This window comes from Micrasema longulum, unplaced genomic scaffold (assembly GCF_059751315.1).
Source record: "Micrasema longulum isolate JH-2025_06_02 unplaced genomic scaffold, ASM5975131v1 h1tg001090l, whole genome shotgun sequence".
NCBI lineage: Eukaryota > Metazoa > Arthropoda > Insecta > Trichoptera > Brachycentridae > Micrasema > Micrasema longulum.
In genome coordinates, this window is record NW_028278278.1 from 138,192 (window position 1) to 158,201 (window position 20,010).

General features: G+C 32.4%; 2 protein-coding genes across 3 annotated transcripts in view; both read left to right on the forward strand.

Moving 5' to 3' along the window:
• LOC148277070 (uncharacterized) overlaps positions 1–20,010 on the forward strand; it is a 52,421-nt gene extending 32,411 nt beyond the window's left edge. For both annotated transcript variants that reach the window (XM_088233376.1, XM_088233378.1), the window contains 9 exons: positions 4,367–4,523; positions 5,575–5,740; positions 12,662–12,795; positions 13,004–13,163; positions 13,878–14,079; positions 14,758–14,835; positions 15,413–15,530; positions 16,593–16,768; positions 19,711–20,010. In XM_088233376.1, coding sequence (XP_088089502.1) covers positions 4,367–4,523; positions 5,575–5,740; positions 12,662–12,795; positions 13,004–13,163; positions 13,878–14,079; positions 14,758–14,835; positions 15,413–15,530; positions 16,593–16,768; positions 19,711–19,930 — 1,411 coding nt within the window. In that variant the 3' untranslated portion in view covers positions 19,931–20,010. The remainder of the gene's footprint in view (positions 1–4,366; positions 4,524–5,574; positions 5,741–12,661; positions 12,796–13,003; positions 13,164–13,877; positions 14,080–14,757; positions 14,836–15,412; positions 15,531–16,592; positions 16,769–19,710) is intronic.
• On the forward strand, positions 8,335–9,225 carry SmE (Small ribonucleoprotein particle protein SmE). Its single transcript, XM_088233375.1, has one exon. It carries the CDS (start codon positions 8,412–8,414, stop codon positions 8,703–8,705), a length of 294 nt encoding a protein of 97 aa, XP_088089501.1. The 5' UTR covers positions 8,335–8,411; the 3' UTR covers positions 8,706–9,225.

Sequence of the window (20,010 nt, forward strand, 5' to 3'; positions counted from 1 at the left end):
CTAAAATACACACTTTCAACATAAGTACTGAACTTGTAGCGACCAACAGTTATATTATTATGAGTGCACCTTTTAAAAACTATTTTATTTATAACTGTACTTATTTATCTTTGTTTTTATTATTTATTTTTTTTAAACACCAACACAGTCATAGTAATAAACAATACACAAAGAATAACAATAAATAACAAGACCAATTATGGGTTTCATATAGGAACAAAAATATGAAAAAACAAAACGTACAGTTTGCTAGGGGTGAAAGGAAGTGGGATGGGAAAATAGGGAAGGAAGCAAAGAAAAAGAAATAGTAAGTCGGTATAAAATAATGAAAAAAGAAATAAAAATGTAAATAAATGTACACATACAACATACATACATATACATACACACACACACATCCATATATATACATACATACATACATACATATATATATACATATATATATATGTATGTATGTATATATATAAACACATACATACGTACACATACAAATACACATATTCATATATGCATATACATACATATACACACACGAACATGCATATATATATATATCTACACATACATACACACATGAACATATATGCATACACTAATGCACATACTTTCGCGTACATATATGTAATTAATAATAAAATAATGAACACTAATAAGTAAAATTATAAAAAAATAGTAACCAAAAATTTTGCTCTATCGCAATTTTGATATATTTTTCAAAACAGTATTTTTTTTCGTTAAAAAGATCTATCGCGCAAATTTTTTTATCATATGACGAGCATACTCGATAAGTGTATTCATTTTTACCCAGATTCGATTGTTGAAGAGATGTTGAAAAAATATGATATAGTCTACTATTAAACCTGGGTATTCCAAATTTTATTACTGATAATAGTTCAGCAGAATCAATTTCGTTATTTAGGATTTTATATAAATGTTTGCTTTTTTACGTAAAAATGGTTGATAACCTGCATAATTTTTATAATTCTTTTATATTTGTCGCAATGACATGTAGAATTACGATCCACAAAGTATCTGATTCCTGATATTCTGCTTTGGAATTTTTCACTTGTGAGTTTTTAAAAATTACACATGCAGAAGGGTAATACTTTTTCATATTTCTTTTTAAGCTGCTAATTTGTTAGGTTTTGCGTCATGACGTGCTTTGCATAATGCGCTTCGCAACTTTTTATACTGGTACCTACCTATTGAACAATCAACAACAGTTTTCGTTCTTCATTACCTACATAAGTTTTTTCTATTTTAATAGTTGCGTGTACCTATCAAAACATGTTAATTTTCGATATAACCATAAACGAATGTTAAAATCAAGATTTATTTAAAGAAACAAATGTATTTATTTCTGGAAAGAAAATATAGACGGCTTATGAGGGGCCATAAGTTATAAGCTTTGTCATTTACTTTCAAGTCATTGTAATTATTAGTTGATACACTGTGTAAGTTTTATGTTCTGGCTATCGTTTCGTCTCATCTTACTATTTAAATACTATAGTAATTCTGTAACAATCCGATAAACACCCTCTCGAAACTGTGGTTAGTATTCTCATCGGTTAGGGATAATAGTCGCTTGTCATTGTCACAAGAAATCACTTTATTTGCTCAGACGTCCGACTAATGGAATAGAAATAGTATTTACCGAAAGTTTCCATCGCTCGAAGTGTTTTTGTGCGGAGGGTAAACAGTCTCCCGGAAAATAAGCGTTGGAAGTCGTTTTCGATTTCCTGTAAATATGCTTTCATAGCACCGGGAACATTTTCAGGAAACGTGAAGTGCTTTCTTCAGCCGCTCGCAAAGGGCAGTATGTTCTCGAAGATGGAATTGACAAAGTCACTCGCAAGGTGCTTGTCGGCGATTTCTGTACGACAAAGCAAACACTACATCGCTTCGAAATACATTTTTGTAAAGAAAATAAACACCGCTTCTTTACATCATTCAGTACCATCTATTCACAAAAAAAAATATCAGTGCTATCAATTTTCGATGCTTACATAAAGTAGGAAAAAAACGTTTTCTTATGAATGTGAATAAGAAACTAATGCGTTTTATTAAAATAAATTTAATTAATGTACAAGACGCGATTTTGCGAATTAATGCGAAAAATACTAAAAAAAAATATATCTATCCAAATAAACGCGAAATATTTAACAATGTTTTAAGTTTGTTAAAATCTTTATATATACCTTTGTATATAAATATATACATTGGATTTCAACCCTTCTAGGATTTCACCTCAACATATCGGTATCTGAACAAAGACGAATAATATTATCTCAGCGGAAGGGGAACATTTTTGAAAAGCAATTATAAAAGTCTATCTATGTTTCAACATACACATTTCATAAACTCTTCCGTCTGCTGACTTTTGTGAAGCAAAAAAGGTGAAACCTTTATTGATGTGGGTGAGATTTATCTAACTGCATTATTTCACTTACTAGCCTGTCTACACACATTTGGACATACTTAAAACATTATTGATTTACTATACCTATTTGAGTATAAACTTGTAAAATGCATTCCTCGGCAAGAAAAAATTCTACAATGCTAATACCATTATAATGTATTCTGCGAAGTATTAAATAAAACAATATTTAGACGATTAATATATTACAACAGAGATGAAGAACATTTAAGAGAAGGTGATATAGAAGTCTAGGCATCTACAGGACTTATGACCTGTCATTGGCTGGTTGTGGCCACTTAACACACTGTGTAACATTCACCATTCTGCCCATATTTGAACATCTATATTACTTAATTAATTCTTTCATCTGTTGATGTTTGTGAATTTAAAGAGCTGAAACCTTTATTTATGCGGGTGAGATTCGTCTGATAGAATTATATCACCTACATACTAGGCAACGCCTGAAATTCTTATTTTTCAATTTTTATATTTCTTCATGGGCCAGGTCAACAATATTTTGAGTTTATCCAAATTTTTCAGTCCTTGTCTACAAAAATTTGGACAAACTCAAAATATTGTTTAGACGATTAGACAACTTAAAAAGCTTAGACATTAAAAAAGCTAGAAATTATAACAAAAAAACAATTAAACGTTATTTCCTATAGTCCACAGTCCACCTTATGTTTAATTTTAGAAACACAAAAGATCGATTTTTAACCCCCCTCATCCCCCACGCTGTACCACAAACACAAAATACTACATGATACAAAGACGTGACTTACTACTTCCTATACTCAAATTAGTAGAACGATAAGTTCATGCTTCTACCAGCTAAGACAAATTAAATGCATACGCAAAAATTTGCCGGTTGATGCCGCCCGTCAATTATTAAATGCGTTTGTAGTGTCTAGAGTCGATTATTGTAATGGTATCTATGCAGGTTTACCAATGAACAAAATGACTCGCCTACAATCTGTATTGAATGCCGCAGCGAGACTTATTTTCGGAATCTCTAAGTTCAGTCATATCACTCCACTACTTCGGGAACTACACTGGCTACGTTTTCCACAGAGGGTCGAATACAAACTCTGTTGGCTTATGTATAAGTCACTGCACAACTCGGCTCCGGAATATCTAAGGGAACTATGCATTCCAGATGAACTAGCTGACAGGCGTCTCACGCTTAGATCAGCTACATCTACGGCGAGAGGAAAAGTTATTATACCTCTACGCAAACAGCGCACTAAATTTAGTGAACGCGCATTTGCGATCGCAGGCCCTATGGCATGGAATGCTCTCCCATCAGAGGTGCGAGGCTGTGAAAGTGAAGTGATGTTTCGGAAAAAACTTAAAACCCACTTGTTCTCTAAATCATTTGAATAAATCCGTAGCACGTGACAACAAAATAAATTATTTTAATTAAATTACAAATTTAAAAGCTTCAATTAAATTAACTTAACAATAGAATCACCATGTAAAGCGCCCTTGAGGTATTTTATTACAAAAATGGCGCTATATAAGTTATCCATAATAAATATACTACTAGTATTAGCATTGTTAAAAATATAAATTAGGATAATATTAATTACGAAAGTAAACCTCGAGAAAGCTTGTGTAGCTTCGAAACCGGTCGGTAAATAAATATACAGTAAGTGGTCAGAAACAGTGTTTTTGTCAAATATATTTTTCTACAGTCAAAATAGTTTTTTAGTCGTTATTAAAAATAAAATTTCGTATAAAATAATTCATTATTATTTTTCAATTTTTTATAATTAAAACGGATCCTGCTGGGATTTGAACCTGGGACCTATCGCATTGTAGCGCGGTCAACTAGTAATTTGTTTGGTACCATTTGCAAAGGGGCCATACGTATACTCTGCTAAAAATCATTAAATTCTGGAGTAGAAATCTTTTATTCTTTGGTTAACTTCTTATTTGTTTCAGATGCAAGAGTTTCCAGAATACGAAGCGTGGTGAAATTTGTCGCATTCCCGGTTGCACGGTGTCGCCGACTGCCCCAGGAACACCGACACCAATACGACTACAGCACACTCTCCCGGACACATTTAAACAATTCATACTTTATGTCTACACTGGGAAGGTTTGCGCCTTTGATAAAAAAAATACTTATTGCTCACGCCATCTATCGACAAGTAGCGTCACTATTTACTATAAAAATTATAGACATTTAGTATGTATGTATTTGATTAATCCATGCTTACATTATTTGATTAATCCATTCATCCACAAAATCAAGAGAGAGTATATAAATTAGTATCGGTACAAATTAATAAGAAAAGAATAGACCATTTTAGATTCGTCTAATAGAGCTATTAAATATTTTTTATAATTAATTTAAATGAAAACATTTTGTTTTTAACCAATTGTTGTTTATTTTATTTTATTACTGACGGGTTTTGTAGCTACACAAATACTCCTTTATCAAATCGATTTATTAAGGTAGCAATAAGTTGTTAAAAGTGATTTTACTTTAATTTTAATTAAATAATGAATCACCACAAATGTATAAAAGTTTTTATAATTATTTAAACCCACATAAGTTATATCATTCAATTATAATTCTTGGTAGAACTTCATTGAGGTTAGTTAAAATAACTCATATTTTCATAAAAAAATAAAATATTTATCTCACTTTCACAAGACAGGTATGCCAACTATTTTAAGCTATTACTAATTTATATGAAAATATGAATTATGTACTAACATAATACTGTTTTTTTTCCAAATATACATGCATGTTTATGAAAAAGGCAAAAAACCTAACTTGTTTCTAACGCATTGTAACACTGTATTACAAAAACAAATTACACAGTATTTTACAAATACGTTGACCCAATGCTTAGTATATTTTTCAACCCCTCGAAGAATGTGCAAGTGCATTCTTTATTACTGTTTTGTAATTTTATATATGTATCCAGTGATGTAGGCATATATCTCATAGGTATATATCTCATAGGCATATATCTCATAGGCATATATCTCATAGGCACCATGAATGCCGTTCCAGAAAACCTGCTTTCCATAGCACTTTAGAACACATGTTTTTAGTTTTTATGTTTTACAACTCTCGTTATTGCCATCATTTGAATGTTTGTTCTGAATAACTAGATTAAATAATGTTTACATTACAGCTACTTTTGCAAGACTCGGGAGTTTTTGAAATGATGACCCTTGCAGCAGATCTAGGTGTCGAGGAATTACGATCTGCATGTGAAGATCATGTGACATCTACTCTATCAGTTGCAAGTGCTTGCACATTCTTAGCAGCAGCCATGGATACCCAAGAAAGGCCTTCAGGTATTTTAACATGAACTTGTTAACATGAAATTGTTAAAATTTTTATTGTTTAAATGTATACTATGTATTGTTACAAGAAATGTACTATTTTTTTTATGTACCGTCCCAAATGAGTTTTCTCGTACAACTCCTGGGAATATAATATCATGATATTCATGTCTTATATGTTTTATTAATAAATAAAAAAATAAAAAATAAAAAAAACTATTTCCCTATTTTTCATATCAAAAACATTTTGTTAGGTAACTCTAAGTTAATTTAAGTCCTGATGATGAGGAAGTAACTTCGAAACCGCTCGACATATAACTAGAATTATATTGATTTTTTTGTTGATATATCTTGATAAAACACCATAGTTAAGAAAATAAAAAAATATGAATAAAATTATCAGTACACTTCTTGGTTTAATTTCACTTTTATTTAATTTGACCAACATGCACTTTCGCCTAAGAAGGCATCTTCAGGACTGGTAAAATGTTTACAATTTAATCTTTTATAATATTTGTTCCAAGGTTACATTTATTTAATTTGATTTTGTTATATTTGATCTTAATGTCACAAGTGTTCTTTTCTCTCTAGATATTTCAATATGTAGTTAGTTGAAGCCTCAAATACCACCATTTTTATTTTTATTTTGTTACAAGTAAAATAATACAATAAAAAAAAATATTGTTAAAATAGTAATTTCTTCAGTTCGGGAACTATAATGTAATATTTATGTATGTTCCTTAAAATATTTTGTCATAGTTCTAAATTACATGTAAACTTACCTATCATAAAATCAAGGTATTGTGCTAAGTTATCTGCCAAAAAGTGTATTTCACACTCTGTTACTTTATTGTGTTCTTCCGCATGTTCTTTCCTTACCTTTTAAATAATAAGAAATAAAAAAATAATAGGATTTAATTTCAATTTCGGTTAAAATCTTTTCTAAAAATGAATTGTTTTGCAAAGCAGTTGTAATTATATTATTTATATTGTCTGTCCCTTAGTAAAATACTTATGTGATCTTTTTGATATCCAAACCTTGTAACAAATATTATTAAAGATCAAAATGTTGTCAACAATGCATGAATGAAGCCTATCTGTGTTTCAAACAGAAAGTTAAACACCTAACGACTTGTAAATACTTTATTATCATCATTCCATGTCTGTAACATTGCTTTGAAATAGGTTTAACGCGTCATGTTCGTGTCCGATGGCGATGCTTTGATTGATTATCCTTATACTTAATACATGAATAGATACCTTTTCCCATTAAAAAAAAAGTTGAATTGCAAGTAAGCAATGACTGCTCAGTTTTGAGTGGAAGAGCTCATAATATTACTACTTTTTACTCAAAGAAGAACTTGAGTTCATCTGCGATTTTCCATTTGCTGTGAATGAATCCTATCTGTGTTTCAAACAGAAAGTTAAACACCTAACGACTTGTAAATACTTTATTATCATCATTCCATGTCTGTTCCCTACTTGGAGCATATGGTGTCCTTAAAGATCCTCCAGGCATCTCTGTTGGCTGCCAGCTTCTGTGCATCCTCCCAAGTTTGGTTCGCATCCCATAATTCTGACATGAACTGCCGACGAACATTCAGCAGTGGACTTCTAGGACATCGAGAACCTGATGCCTTATAAAGTAGGCAAGCATGGTTAAGGCTCACATAAAACATCCGCAGTACTTGCCTAAGCCAACCGTATCGCCTCCGCTTGATGACAGTTGTCACCGGAGTTTGTTGCATCCGTTCTCTTATTAGTTTATTTCTTACAAAGTCAAACCACCGCACACCTAGGATTCTTCTGAGATATCTATTCTCGAAACTCACAATTTTGCTGTTTTGGGCCCTAGTGAGGTGCGGCGATTCACATCAATAGAGGAGAATAGGTATTATGCAGGCGTTATATAGGCGGCATTTGGTTTTCACTAAGTAAATATCCAATCTCCAAATTGCTTTCATACTTTTGAATGTGGCGTCTGCTATTCCTAGTCGCACTTCCAGTTCTTTTGGAGCACCCTAATGCGGAGTACCTATTTAGGCTATCCACAATGGCCTGAAGACCCTCGACTGAATCATCAATAATTATAACCGCATCATCGGTATACTCTAGGTCGCAAAGTTAATGGGAGGAGGAGACTGATATTCCTCGATCTAGTGGAATTGATTTCTTTAAGATAAAGTCCATGAGGATTATTCCGGTGGTGACCTTAAATCAATCTGTGACAACATCGTTGACTCTGATTCGGCATTCGCTACTTCAGTGAAGGGCTTTGATAATTTTGAGTAGTTTTATAGGCACCCCATATGATTCCATATAGTATTCCCTGGTAAAAGCGGTTTTCTATCCCTGTAGAAAAATCAATCAATTTGTACGGAAATATCAAATTATGTAATTTATAGATCTTGACTTAGGAAGAAATTTCATAAAATAAATGCGAAAATTTTCTTCAAAATTCGAAGTACGTTATTTTTATGCGTCACACTTTTAGCGTGTGTAAATTTGCGCCGATTTTTGTAAACTGTAGGAACACTAAATCATAGATTTACACAAAGTTATTTTTTTCTATATTGTTTGTGGTACAACAATATGTTTGTCATTTTACAGCCGCCATTTTTCGTTTTTGTTCGCCGGTCGTTTGGAAACGTTCGAGTCTTAAATTTTTGAAAAATATATCAAAATGTCGTACAAAGGTCCGCCGAAAGTACAAAAGGTGATGGTTCAGCCCATCAACCTTATTTTCCGCTTTCTTCAGAATCGTTCACGAGTGCAAGTTTGGCTTTACGAGAACGTAAATCTGCGAATTGAGGGGCACATCGTTGGATTCGACGAATACATGAACCTTGTTTTGGATGAAGCCGAAGAATTTCATGTGAAGTCGAAAGTACGCAAACCACTTGGAAGAATCATGATGAAAGGAGATAACATAACATTAATACAAAACGTCAACCCGTCAGCCACGAAAATTATGTGAACACCATTCGTGATTTTATAGGTTAAGGAATTTTAACAAGTTTGTGAAGTGATACGAATTAATGGTTTTGTAAAATACGCTCGTGTTTCTTGCACTGACAATTTGAGAGATTTGTGACGTGTAGAAGAACTTCGGCTTTTTGATGAGGGTTCGAAGTGTGGGTGACTCGGTTTTTGGATAATTCTGGAGTAAGAGGATCAAGAACACTAGCTAGCTATGGATCTCTACCTTCATAAAATAAAATACTTCCCTATTCATAAAATAATAAACATTTATTGGAGTGATTACCCTAGATATATTTTTATAAACGAGTAATTGACAAAACAAAATAATAGTATTTTTCAATTTAGTTACTGTAATATTTTTTTTTAAAAACCTGCTTGAACTTCATATTAAAGTTCATTTTCTTTCAGATAGTAAATAACTACAGCTACATATATTTCCAGAACCTTAATAACTTAAGATATATTTAGTATCCTCGGAATGTAATTTTTTCTCATTAAAATATTTGTTATACTAATTTGTTCTTCATTTACTCACCCTCATTATGTGTTTATCCTTTTATAATTTCTTGTCAATTTAATTGACGTCATTGCGACCTGTGAAGATCTATTGTGAGGGTCCCCGTGAATAGTGCTCGCCCTCTAAGCTCAGGTCTCTAAAGAGCCTGGTTACTGTGTGGAAGGTGAGAGTTTACATTTTGCTAAATTTCCCCCTCCAAGCCCAGATCTGTAAAGTATCTGGCTATTACGTAGGGGGCGAGCTCTTTAACATTCTCAGGTTTAACCAGTGGTTCCCCTAAGATGAGGCTCCTTTTATGATGTAAAGCATCCCATTCACATAGAATGTGTATAGGTGTTTCCTTATCTGCTCTGCAGAACCTACATCTAGAAGTTTCGGAAAGGTTCATTTTAGCAAGGTGTTTGTTCAATCTGCAGTGCCCTGTAAGGGCTCTAGTAATAACCCTCACTTAGTTTTGGCACATTCCTAGTTAACAACACCCTGAAGCTAACTTCATACAACATGATTTTAGTTACTACAACACCCTCTGGGTGGTCGCTCGGTATCATAATGTGTAAACCGCACACTGAAGCTAACTTCACACAGAAAAAAAACACTCGCCAGGCAGTGCTGAACATTACACATTTGTAGTACAATTGTGCGTCACAAATGAGTGTGCGTGGTGATGTGCATGCGCACATTTTAAATTGTGTGATTTCCCATTGTTACTGTGAATCAAAATTGTTGCATAAGTTAGTATTGTTTGTCTTTATATTATCTGTGAATAGACAAAGATAAGGTATTCTACCCTTAACATCTACCATAATGACTTCTTAAAACACCCATCAGTATTGAATAATTATTGTGGAATTCCATACGCATCGAGTTTTCCAGACGGATGGTCGATGCGGACTATCAAACGCTTTGTCGTAGTCAATGAAGCAACTTGTAAGGTCTGAATTCATTTCAGACCGAATATGCATGATATAATATAATTACCGATAAAAGACTCCAGAAACGGTGTATGTTAAGAAGCAACCAAATAAATTATATTCTCTCCAGCCTAAATAAATACATAAAAAAAAATCTAGCATGTATTTAGATAAAATAAGATAAGGATAATATTTTTTAGGTATTAACGGCTTTTTACATAATTAATGAGTTATGTTGTTTGTTGTTAGTACTTTTTAACAACATTTCGCACAGCATTGCTGCATCCATCATCTGGGTCGGTGACATCATACTATCAGCTTTCAGTATCCAGAATGACACAATCAATAAGATGGAGAAATATATAAATCTTTTATTTTAATTCCTAATCACGTTACCATGTACCTATTTTGTATTACTTTATGTATTTGGAAAAGAATCCTTATTATTGTTATCTCCAGACTCAATTTAATTAAAAAACCTTAACTAGGTACCTTGATATTGTATATTATTTTTATTTAAAATAAACTAATTGTTAGCTCAAAGATTTTTTTTTTAAAGACTGTTGTTTACAAAAAACTTTATTTTTGTTTACATATACCTATTATATATATTTTTTAAATTTGCAAGTGGAGTGATACAGAGTGGCCTTGCGTAAGTATGTTTTTTTTTGCATTGTAAATATTCAAGATTATGCAGTTTATAAATTAGCTTTATAATTTTTGTTTAATTGTAATTTTTTTTTTATTCCGTTGTTTTCTTATATATTTTTTTATTTAAAAAATAAAGAAATATTTGCGTTCTTAAGATTTACCCAAATATTTAATTTTGAGGGCCATTTTCAACGAGTTGTAAATAACTCATTATAGAAAGTAGGAATTAAGTTGGGGTAGAGTGGGATTCGAATGATGGGACAGTCCGAGACACTAGCCACAGGACCACAACCCGATTCAATAATAATAAACAAGAACCGCATATTGAGTTAAAATTTGCAGTAAATTAATTTGAGGCATTTTTATGTGATGCGAATAATTCACAAACTGTATTTATCTGGGATATTTGCCATATTTAGCACGAGTGCATTTTAAAAAAATTTATACATTTTATTAATGTTTATACCTAATAAATACGATGCTTACGAGTAATCGGCTCAGAGCTGTGTACCTACTTCTTCTTCTTTGTTCTCACCGCTGCTGGATAAAGACCTCTTCCAAACGTCTCCATTCCTTCCTTTTTCCTGCTTTTGTCATCCATGTTTTACCTGCCATCGAGGCAATGTCATCAATTCTTCTTTACCTACACAATAGGCTATCAATACCAAGTTATCAGTACCTTATTCAAGTGCAGACATGTATTTAACTTTGATGTTTTGGATTAATTATTAAATTATTGCTCATGTTAATTAATATTTATTTAAAAAATGCTTAAATGTGATATTTTTGTAAGCAAATACAACCCTAATATCAAATATATCACCCAGTTCAGCACAGTTGTTACCATATCTGTGAATTTTGTAATAGGTGAATATGTCAGAAGCATGAAATGCATAACATCGCATGGACCTAGTATCTACCCGCAAGTTAACATTTTTCAACAGTTCAGAGCAATTCAGATGTGTGTTTATAATTTTATGCAACAGTTATTTTCCTGTCTGCCAGCTCTAAAAGACAATCCGTGTAGTAAGTTTCCATAAAGCATTTAATCTCCTGTATATTCACTGAATACCTATGACTGACTTCAGTAATTATAATTTACTAAAAATGTACATTTTAAAAATAATAGGTTTTTTTTTTACTTTCAAAAAATATTTACACAGTAATTTTAAAATCAAAGTCCTGCTGAATTGTAATCATACAATTCGTCTACAGGTTCTAATATATTATTGTTTTAATGTTTTATACTTAACCTACACTAACAATAATTTTATTTGAAAACATTAAATATTATACCATATTTTATTATATTATTTCAAATTAAAACTATCATTAATACAAAAAAAAAAATCCATGAGCCATTATTTGAGCATACGTCTCACTCCTGTATTTAACTTACAATTCTAAATATTGTTTGGTAACATGTTACGTATTTTAGATTACTGTTTTGCAGTGTTCTTTGCAACATTTATTACAATATCTAGAAACAACTAGCCCTTTTATACTAGTACATTTAATATTGTAATCATGTACCAATTTGTGTTTTTACTCAGAGTGCGACGCGCGCTGACAAATAAAGTTGTACCAAAGTAGAGCCCTGACAATTTATTTACAGATTTATACATTGATTATATTGAAATATTGTGTCTTTGATGGTATACATCTTTATGTAGCAATTTGATCATTGAATTTTTTAAAGTTTATCACTTACTAAAGTGAAAGTTCTTTGGTAATTTTCTATATAAATTTTAAAAAGGCATTTGGTACTTTGAAATATGAATAAATAAGAGGTTTATTACCATAAATAATATTTAGTTTAAGGAAATTAATATCCACTTAATTGACATGCAAATTTTTAACATTATTTCCCAGGTAACAAGAGTGCTGCATCCTTCATGGAAAAGTGTATTTCATACATCGGTGAAAATGCATCTGAATGTGTGAAGACTAATGCATTTTTAAATTTGCCTAAAGATGCACTTATCAAACTCATTTCATCAGACTATGTAAGTCGTTAACAATTTAATACTTACATAAAAAACAATGTTTATTTTTTATCAGTTATCACTAATAAAATGCATTTTGGCAAAATCAAAATCCTTTGTTCATACAAATTATAGCAATGTAAATTTAAGATAAAAATGTCATTTGGCGTAAGTAAAGATTTAATATTGCTTTAAATACTTACTTTTGTGTTGTCTGTTTTAAACATAGCTGTGTTTGGAAGAAGAGGATGTATGGAGATGTGTACTGGGCTGGGCCAAGCATCAGGCTGGAGTTACACAACCGACAGCACATTGGGCAGAGGAGGAAAGAGCTCGAGTTTGCCAACATTTGGCTCCGCTAATGGCACATGTACGACTATTATTAATTGGTAAATATATTTCTTTTTAAACATAGTTTATACTATAATTTCTCTACAAATAGTCTGACATAAATTTTCATTCAAATAATCTAATATAACCATTAAGTTTAATGAAAATAAGAATACAATATAAACTAACCAAAATACTTTTACGCTTAAATCAGCAACATCTAAAGCAATATGACAAGTCATTATACCAGTGCGCAACCATTGCACTTAATTTGGTAAATGCAGGCCCTTTGGATGGCATCCAATGTTCCTTTAAGAGAAGTGTGAAAATGATGTGTAGGAATAAACTTAAAACCTACCTCTTCTCTAAATCATTTGATACATTTCTGAAACATTTCGAGTCATAAATGTTAAAGCCATGTTAGATAATGGGGAACAAGTTGCAGTATAGCAGGGTCCGAACTTTGGATCTCTTGATCCGGAGTCCGCGACACTACCCACAGGACCACAACCCGTTTCATTAGCATCACAAAACAAATTGTTTGACTTAAATTCTAATTTCAATTGAATTGAATATTGTATAAAATCACTTTTGTGAATCGCCTTCGAGTATTATTAAAATTGTACAGTACAAGTTATCTATAATAACAACATCTTACATACCATTTCATCTGATTGCCAATCATGTGCTCGTCTATCTAGCTAAGCCGAAGTTTATTCTTTCAAATAATGAATATCCATCCTAATAATGTCTTCTAACACGGTCTCTTACAGATAGTCAGGTATTTGCTGAAGAAGTTGAACCTACCGGAGCAGTAGCTATGGAAGTCTCTCTGGAGCGGTACCGCAGGGCCGCGCTGCGGGGAGCTGGGGCGGGGGGTGGAGGAGGGCCCCCTGGGACTGGAGTGGGCGGAGCTCTCGGAGCCAGAGGAAGGAACCATCATGCAGTCGACCAGGACAAAAGATTGCAACCGAGGTACTACTACATCACTTTAACTTACCATTGTACCTTGTCGCAACATATAGTAATACCTTGGGAGTGATTACAAATGTATCGAGACAGTTTACTCAACTTTTCTACTATCTCTATCTCCCTCGGTATTACAAAGCTGGCTCTACGGACACGTTGATTGCTATTTTCACGAAAATATTGATGAATAAAAATGAAATGGTAATATATTTTTTTTAAGGCGGCAACATATATCTTCCTGACTGTTGCTATTGCGCCTTATGGCGCTTGCGCATTGTTATTCCAAATGTCAAATGATCTGTCGCATGTGCCGTAACTGCTTTGATTTTGAAATTTTTACCACTAGATGGTGCTGTCTTAACTGTTAAACTTTACTCTGCCCTCAATGTCAAATTGAAATTGACTTATTTCTCTTTTGTAATTTAAAATGGGCTTCTGTGATAAAAAGTATCCAGTTATATGGCAAAAGAGAAAAACGTTGTTTCCTAAATAAATTTGACAAACAATGTACAAAGTTACAGAAAATGTATTGTACCTTTTTTTTTAAAAACTACTGTTTTCTCTCAAACGTTTATAAAATTGTCGTTAAAAATATATTACAGGTATTTGCTTTCAAAATTAATATTAACCACGTAAGCACTTGTCAAAAACAGTAAATATAAAATAAAATTTCTGATTTTTTAGATTAACACTCAACCTCTACCCAGGATCTGTGATATTGCAGCATGAGCGCAGTCCTCTGCAAAGTGTCTTGAATAATTGGTAAGTAATTTCTCCTCCTCTGATAAATAATAATATTGTAAGTATACCTTCTTAAAATCATTACAAACAAAATGAGAATTTATTTGGTGATAAAAATATATTTATTTATTAAGATTATTTCAAAACAGATAAACACATTTCAGGATCGGATGTTGTTGATATGAAATAAACTATTTGCTTTAAAATTTGCATGGTAAACCAGAGAGTTTTACATTTCAGAAAAAATCTATGATAAACTGATTATAACAAGAACCATAGATTACATACATAGTACAAAATGGTGCTGTAACAAAATGTTGACGATATTATTGTTTGTTCATAACTCGTATGAGGAACTCGAAATAGAAACCGTAGATAAATCTGACACATGAAAGTGGAACTTAATATAATGTACACTGATTATAAGTACCTAACTAGAAAACCAAGATAGATTACAGAAATAACAAAAATAAAGAAAATGTAGGATTACACAAGTCAATTTATGACCAGACCTACTTATAACTTGTCTATTGAAACCGACTGTGGTTTTAAGTCAATGACTACCAGAATATCATAAAAAAAATATTTGTGTTTTAAGGTATGGAGTGCCAAAGCAATCCTGGAGGCTGGTGTTCCGGGCATCCTCTCACGCATACTCTGCCGCTGCTTTTCACGCACACTGTGATGAAGTGGCTCCAGTTATGATTATAGTTATGGTAAAACGATTATTCATTTTTTTATCATCATAATATACTTTTTATGTTCCATAATTATGAGGTAATTTCACAAAAAGTTCGTTTAATTATTATAATATTAATTTTAAGCGAACGGCTTAAAGCTGATATGCTTAAATCTATTTTGACGAAAGTCAATTGTTGGCGCACTTAAACCTTTCTGAAACAAATCTAGTCAAGTATCCTCGAGTAGAGACCTTTTTTATTATCCAGTCAATAAAGTACTGTAGCTTGTTACTAGACTTTCAGCTGTTGAAGAAACCAAATGCATCCTGTGTATGGTTGATTTATCTTAAAGTTAAAACCATTCTAGCCTGGGCTGAGTTTTCACTGTTCTATATATGCGGGGATTGCAAAAAGTACCTGTTTGATTGTATTAATCATTGTATGTTATTTATGTATTTGCAAAAATGCCAATACCTTCTTATTAAAGCGTTATTTCCCATAACTCGAGTTTCTATGAAGTAGCATTTAATATCTCCTGATTACAGTCACCCATTCATTACTAAATAACACCTTGCAAGGGCCTGACAAGTCTCCTGCGAGCATACCGCGCAATGGCGGCCTCCGTGGTGTAGTGGTCAAGACGCTTGATTCACGCACGGAAGGTTCCGGGTTCGATTCCCGGTGAGAACACAAAAATTAAAATGTGATTTTTCTCAAGCCTGGGTGCTCTGTGATGTAATTCACCACTGTAATTAGGCCTCCTGGCCTGTTGTGGTGGAAAAAAAAAAAAAAAAAGTAAATACCGGGTAAAGGTAGAAAAATGTTGACGATGGTAAAACCCCGATTCTTAACAATTTGAATTCTTATTTCTGATTTTGTAAAAATATGTTTATTTGTATACTAAAAATTCTAGCCTTGAAGATCTCCCGAAAGCGATGAAACTGGTGTCTGGTTATTCTAAATTTGTAGATTTAAGTATCACACACAGTTTTTTTTTAACATGATTTACAAAAAAAAACCTCCAACAATTTTTGCTTACAATCGTGAATGTTTTAGATACATGTCCTTATTCTTGTATGTTATGTTAAATATTTTTAGGGAAGTCGTGGAGAGATATGCGGAGGATTTAGCGATGTCGCTTGGCACAAGACCAGTCACAAGGGAGGTTATATTCTCTCCGAAAAGGCCTTTTTGTTTGTGCTGTACGGGAATCCTGAAGCTCCGGCTAAATTCAACATTGTGAAGAAACCTTATGCCATATGCTATCATCCCGAGTGAGTAGTTCACTTATTACCACCACTAACTTTTTTTTTTCTATTGGCAATTAAATTCAAAATGAATTATTATTGAGTACATATATTACGTAGTTATTTTGCTTTCATTTTATTTTTTAGAAATAGCTCTACAAAAGAAAAGATACATTTTATTATAATGAGATAAAACATAAGTGTTTTTATTATTTACATCCATATGAATTATTATTAAATCCAAAGTAATCACATCTTGCATTTTTCAATTTGTCTCTTTTATTTAGCAAACCTGCATTGAAAGTAACAAATTTACTTATTGAAATAAATATATCAATTTATTATTTATATATGTATATTTATTAAAATATTTTAATTTCACAAATAATTTCAAGGTTCAATCATTAATTGTAATAATGACATTTTTTTAAACAGTATATGTACACATAAAAATACTATTAAGTCCAATTAAAGTGCGTTGAACAGGCTGGAGGCTTTTGAGATGTGGTTGCATCGCAGAATGCTTAAGACATCTTGGACAGACCTGATAACGAACTCAGAAGTCTTAAGTCGAGCTAGACCGAACAGAGAACTCTTAACCACCATAAAAGTTTGTAAAATTTCGTATCTGGGGTATATAATGCGTGGAGAAAAGTACCACTTGCTTCATTTAATTTTGAAAGTCAAGATTGAGGGTCACAGAGGGGCTGGAAGAAGACAGATGTCCTGGCTGCGAAATATACGAGACTGGACTGGCTTCAGGACTGAGGAGCAGATTTTCCGGGCAGCACAGGACAGAGAGACTTTTGTCAGAGTGATTGCCAACGTTGGGGATAACTGACAGGGCACTAAGAGAAGAAGAAAGTGCGTTATTCACCAGGGGTAAATCGTCCATACTGACTATCGATAATGATGTTTTATAGCAGCTAGATTTATAGAAAAACATTAAATAACTGTTATTTATTATAAATTACCGCCAGTGTTTGTATTTTCTCCTAATCAATGACAGCCAATTACTCCAGCTTATTTCTTTAAACAAAAAAGTGCACCATATTTTAAATCTTAAACCCAGTTGCAGTTACTTTCTACTAAAATAAACTTGCAGTTAACAAATATCATTGGAAGATTCTCTATAATAAAATAAATAAAACAACTTTGTTTTTAACCACTAATTTTTATTTTTCACCGACTGGATTCAAAGCAAACAAGCTTCTTTGTCAAGGTTTACGTAACTAATGAATTGATTCCTTTTTATTTTATTTCTATCATTTTCACTAAATACTACACGTGGATCCAATAAATCAAGTGGTTTTTTCTTACACGGGTGGTAATTTGATATCATTATTTTCGAAGTAAGCCAGGAGAGGACTAAAAGATTAAAAGACTAAAATAAAAAATTAGTGGTTAAACACAAAGTTGTTTTATTTATTTTATTATAATGAATAACCACAAAGTTAGTGCTTCAAATATAAACTTTATAGGAAGATTCTCTATTTAAAAAATTGTGTTTTGAAAGTTATTTCCTAAGGACTGTTTTTCTTTTATAGAATACAGTTGACATATGCCCACCATTTCATTCATCCAGCTGTCTTAATATAGAATGCAGCATCTTCAAAAGACAAATAATTAACTGGCATTTAAAATTTTTGAAGTTTTATAATATTATCTAAGATAAATCGAAATTTAATCACAACTTTACTAACTAAAATATGATTTTGTAAACATTTTTCATTTTCAAAAGCTATGTGCCGTGTTCTTAAAGACATCTGACAGGACACGCTTGCCGTCTTTATGTGGCCAATTTTTGCATTATTAATTTCTGCTCAGTGTTAACACTTTACTTCCAATCTTAATGGGAATATGTCTACTGAATATCATTGTGGTAATACAATATTTTGAGTTTGTCCAAATACCAGCCAATGACAGGTCATAAACCGTGTAAATGCCTAGACTTCCACATTCCCTTCGCTAGAGTGTTCTCCATTCCTGTTGTAATTTGTTAATCATTGTGGTATTTGAAAAAGAATAATTTGTAATTAAATAGTGGAAAGTATAGTTACATTAATACACATATCGCAAAGTTAATCGCTGTTTGAGTTAAATTAATGGATTATTGGTATTTTTTTCCTTTAAAAGCAAGTACCTATTCCGTCTTCTGTTGTCAACTGCTGAAGCAGAGAGATAATGTTGTATCACACAGAATTGCAGAAAATATACCCATTTATATAATTATTTATGTAGGAATAAATTTACAAATACTTTTTGTAGCTGAAGTTATCGCTCGCTATTGTCATTTACACATATCAATGCAAAACATGGGTTTTGGCTGAACACTACTTAAGAAAAGTTAAGCTTCGAGCCTGAAATCTCAGGGAGACTGAAGAGTCACCGAACTTGATTAATAAAAGGAGCAATCGAGCTTTACAAATATCCAGACAATATAAACAGAGATTATGGGATGCGATTGAAATCATCCTGGGGATACCAGGATAAATTAATTACATAAAAGCGTAGACTGAAAAGACACAGATTTCAGATTAACAGGCAGAATATAGCGACAACTCTACACGGTACAAATCCTAAGTACATAATGTTGCATTAATACCAACATAAATAAGGATAAAGGAACGACTCAACAGCTACGAATTTAGAAAATAATTCGCTTCGGCTGAATAGCATATACTGTCATTTCAAGCCTATCCTTTTTTCTCTTTTTCTCTCTTTTTTCCCTATCAATGTATGTAAAACACCTCGCCAAACATAGAAGTCTGACCTTTCTGACAAATCTGCTCATAAATTACTTCTCAATGTTGTTTTCCAATGTATATTTTGAGTTTGTAAATAAATCTATGTTATTGAAGCGATGATTACATGACTGCGTAATACATAAAATGATTCTATTTTGTGCTTAGTTGGTGCGATTTAGAGTTTCGCAATGGCGTTATTTAATAATTTATTTATTTTTATAGGTGTGGTCCAATATTTGGTGCAGGCGCTGATCTCCTCATCTCACACAACTGCAACACCAATATGGAGAGTTATTCCAACCTGCCTCACTCCTACGATGGAGATGGGGCAAGTTCTGCTAGCCTTATGGGAGATTATAATTTCACCGTTGTGAATTATGAAGTCTTCACATTAGACAGCACTGTCCAGCCGCCCAATAGGCCTAAGCATGAAAGATATTAGTATCTTAAAAAAATGGAGTGTGGTCTCTTTGAGGACTCATCTCTCAGAGGTCCGAGGTTCAAACCCCGCACTGTCACAAC

Bases quoted from the DNA above. Each gene is read 5' to 3' on its own strand.
- SmE (XM_088233375.1), top strand. From the start codon at position 8,412: ATGTCGTACAAAGGTCCGCCGAAAGTACAAAAGGTGATGGTTCAGCCC.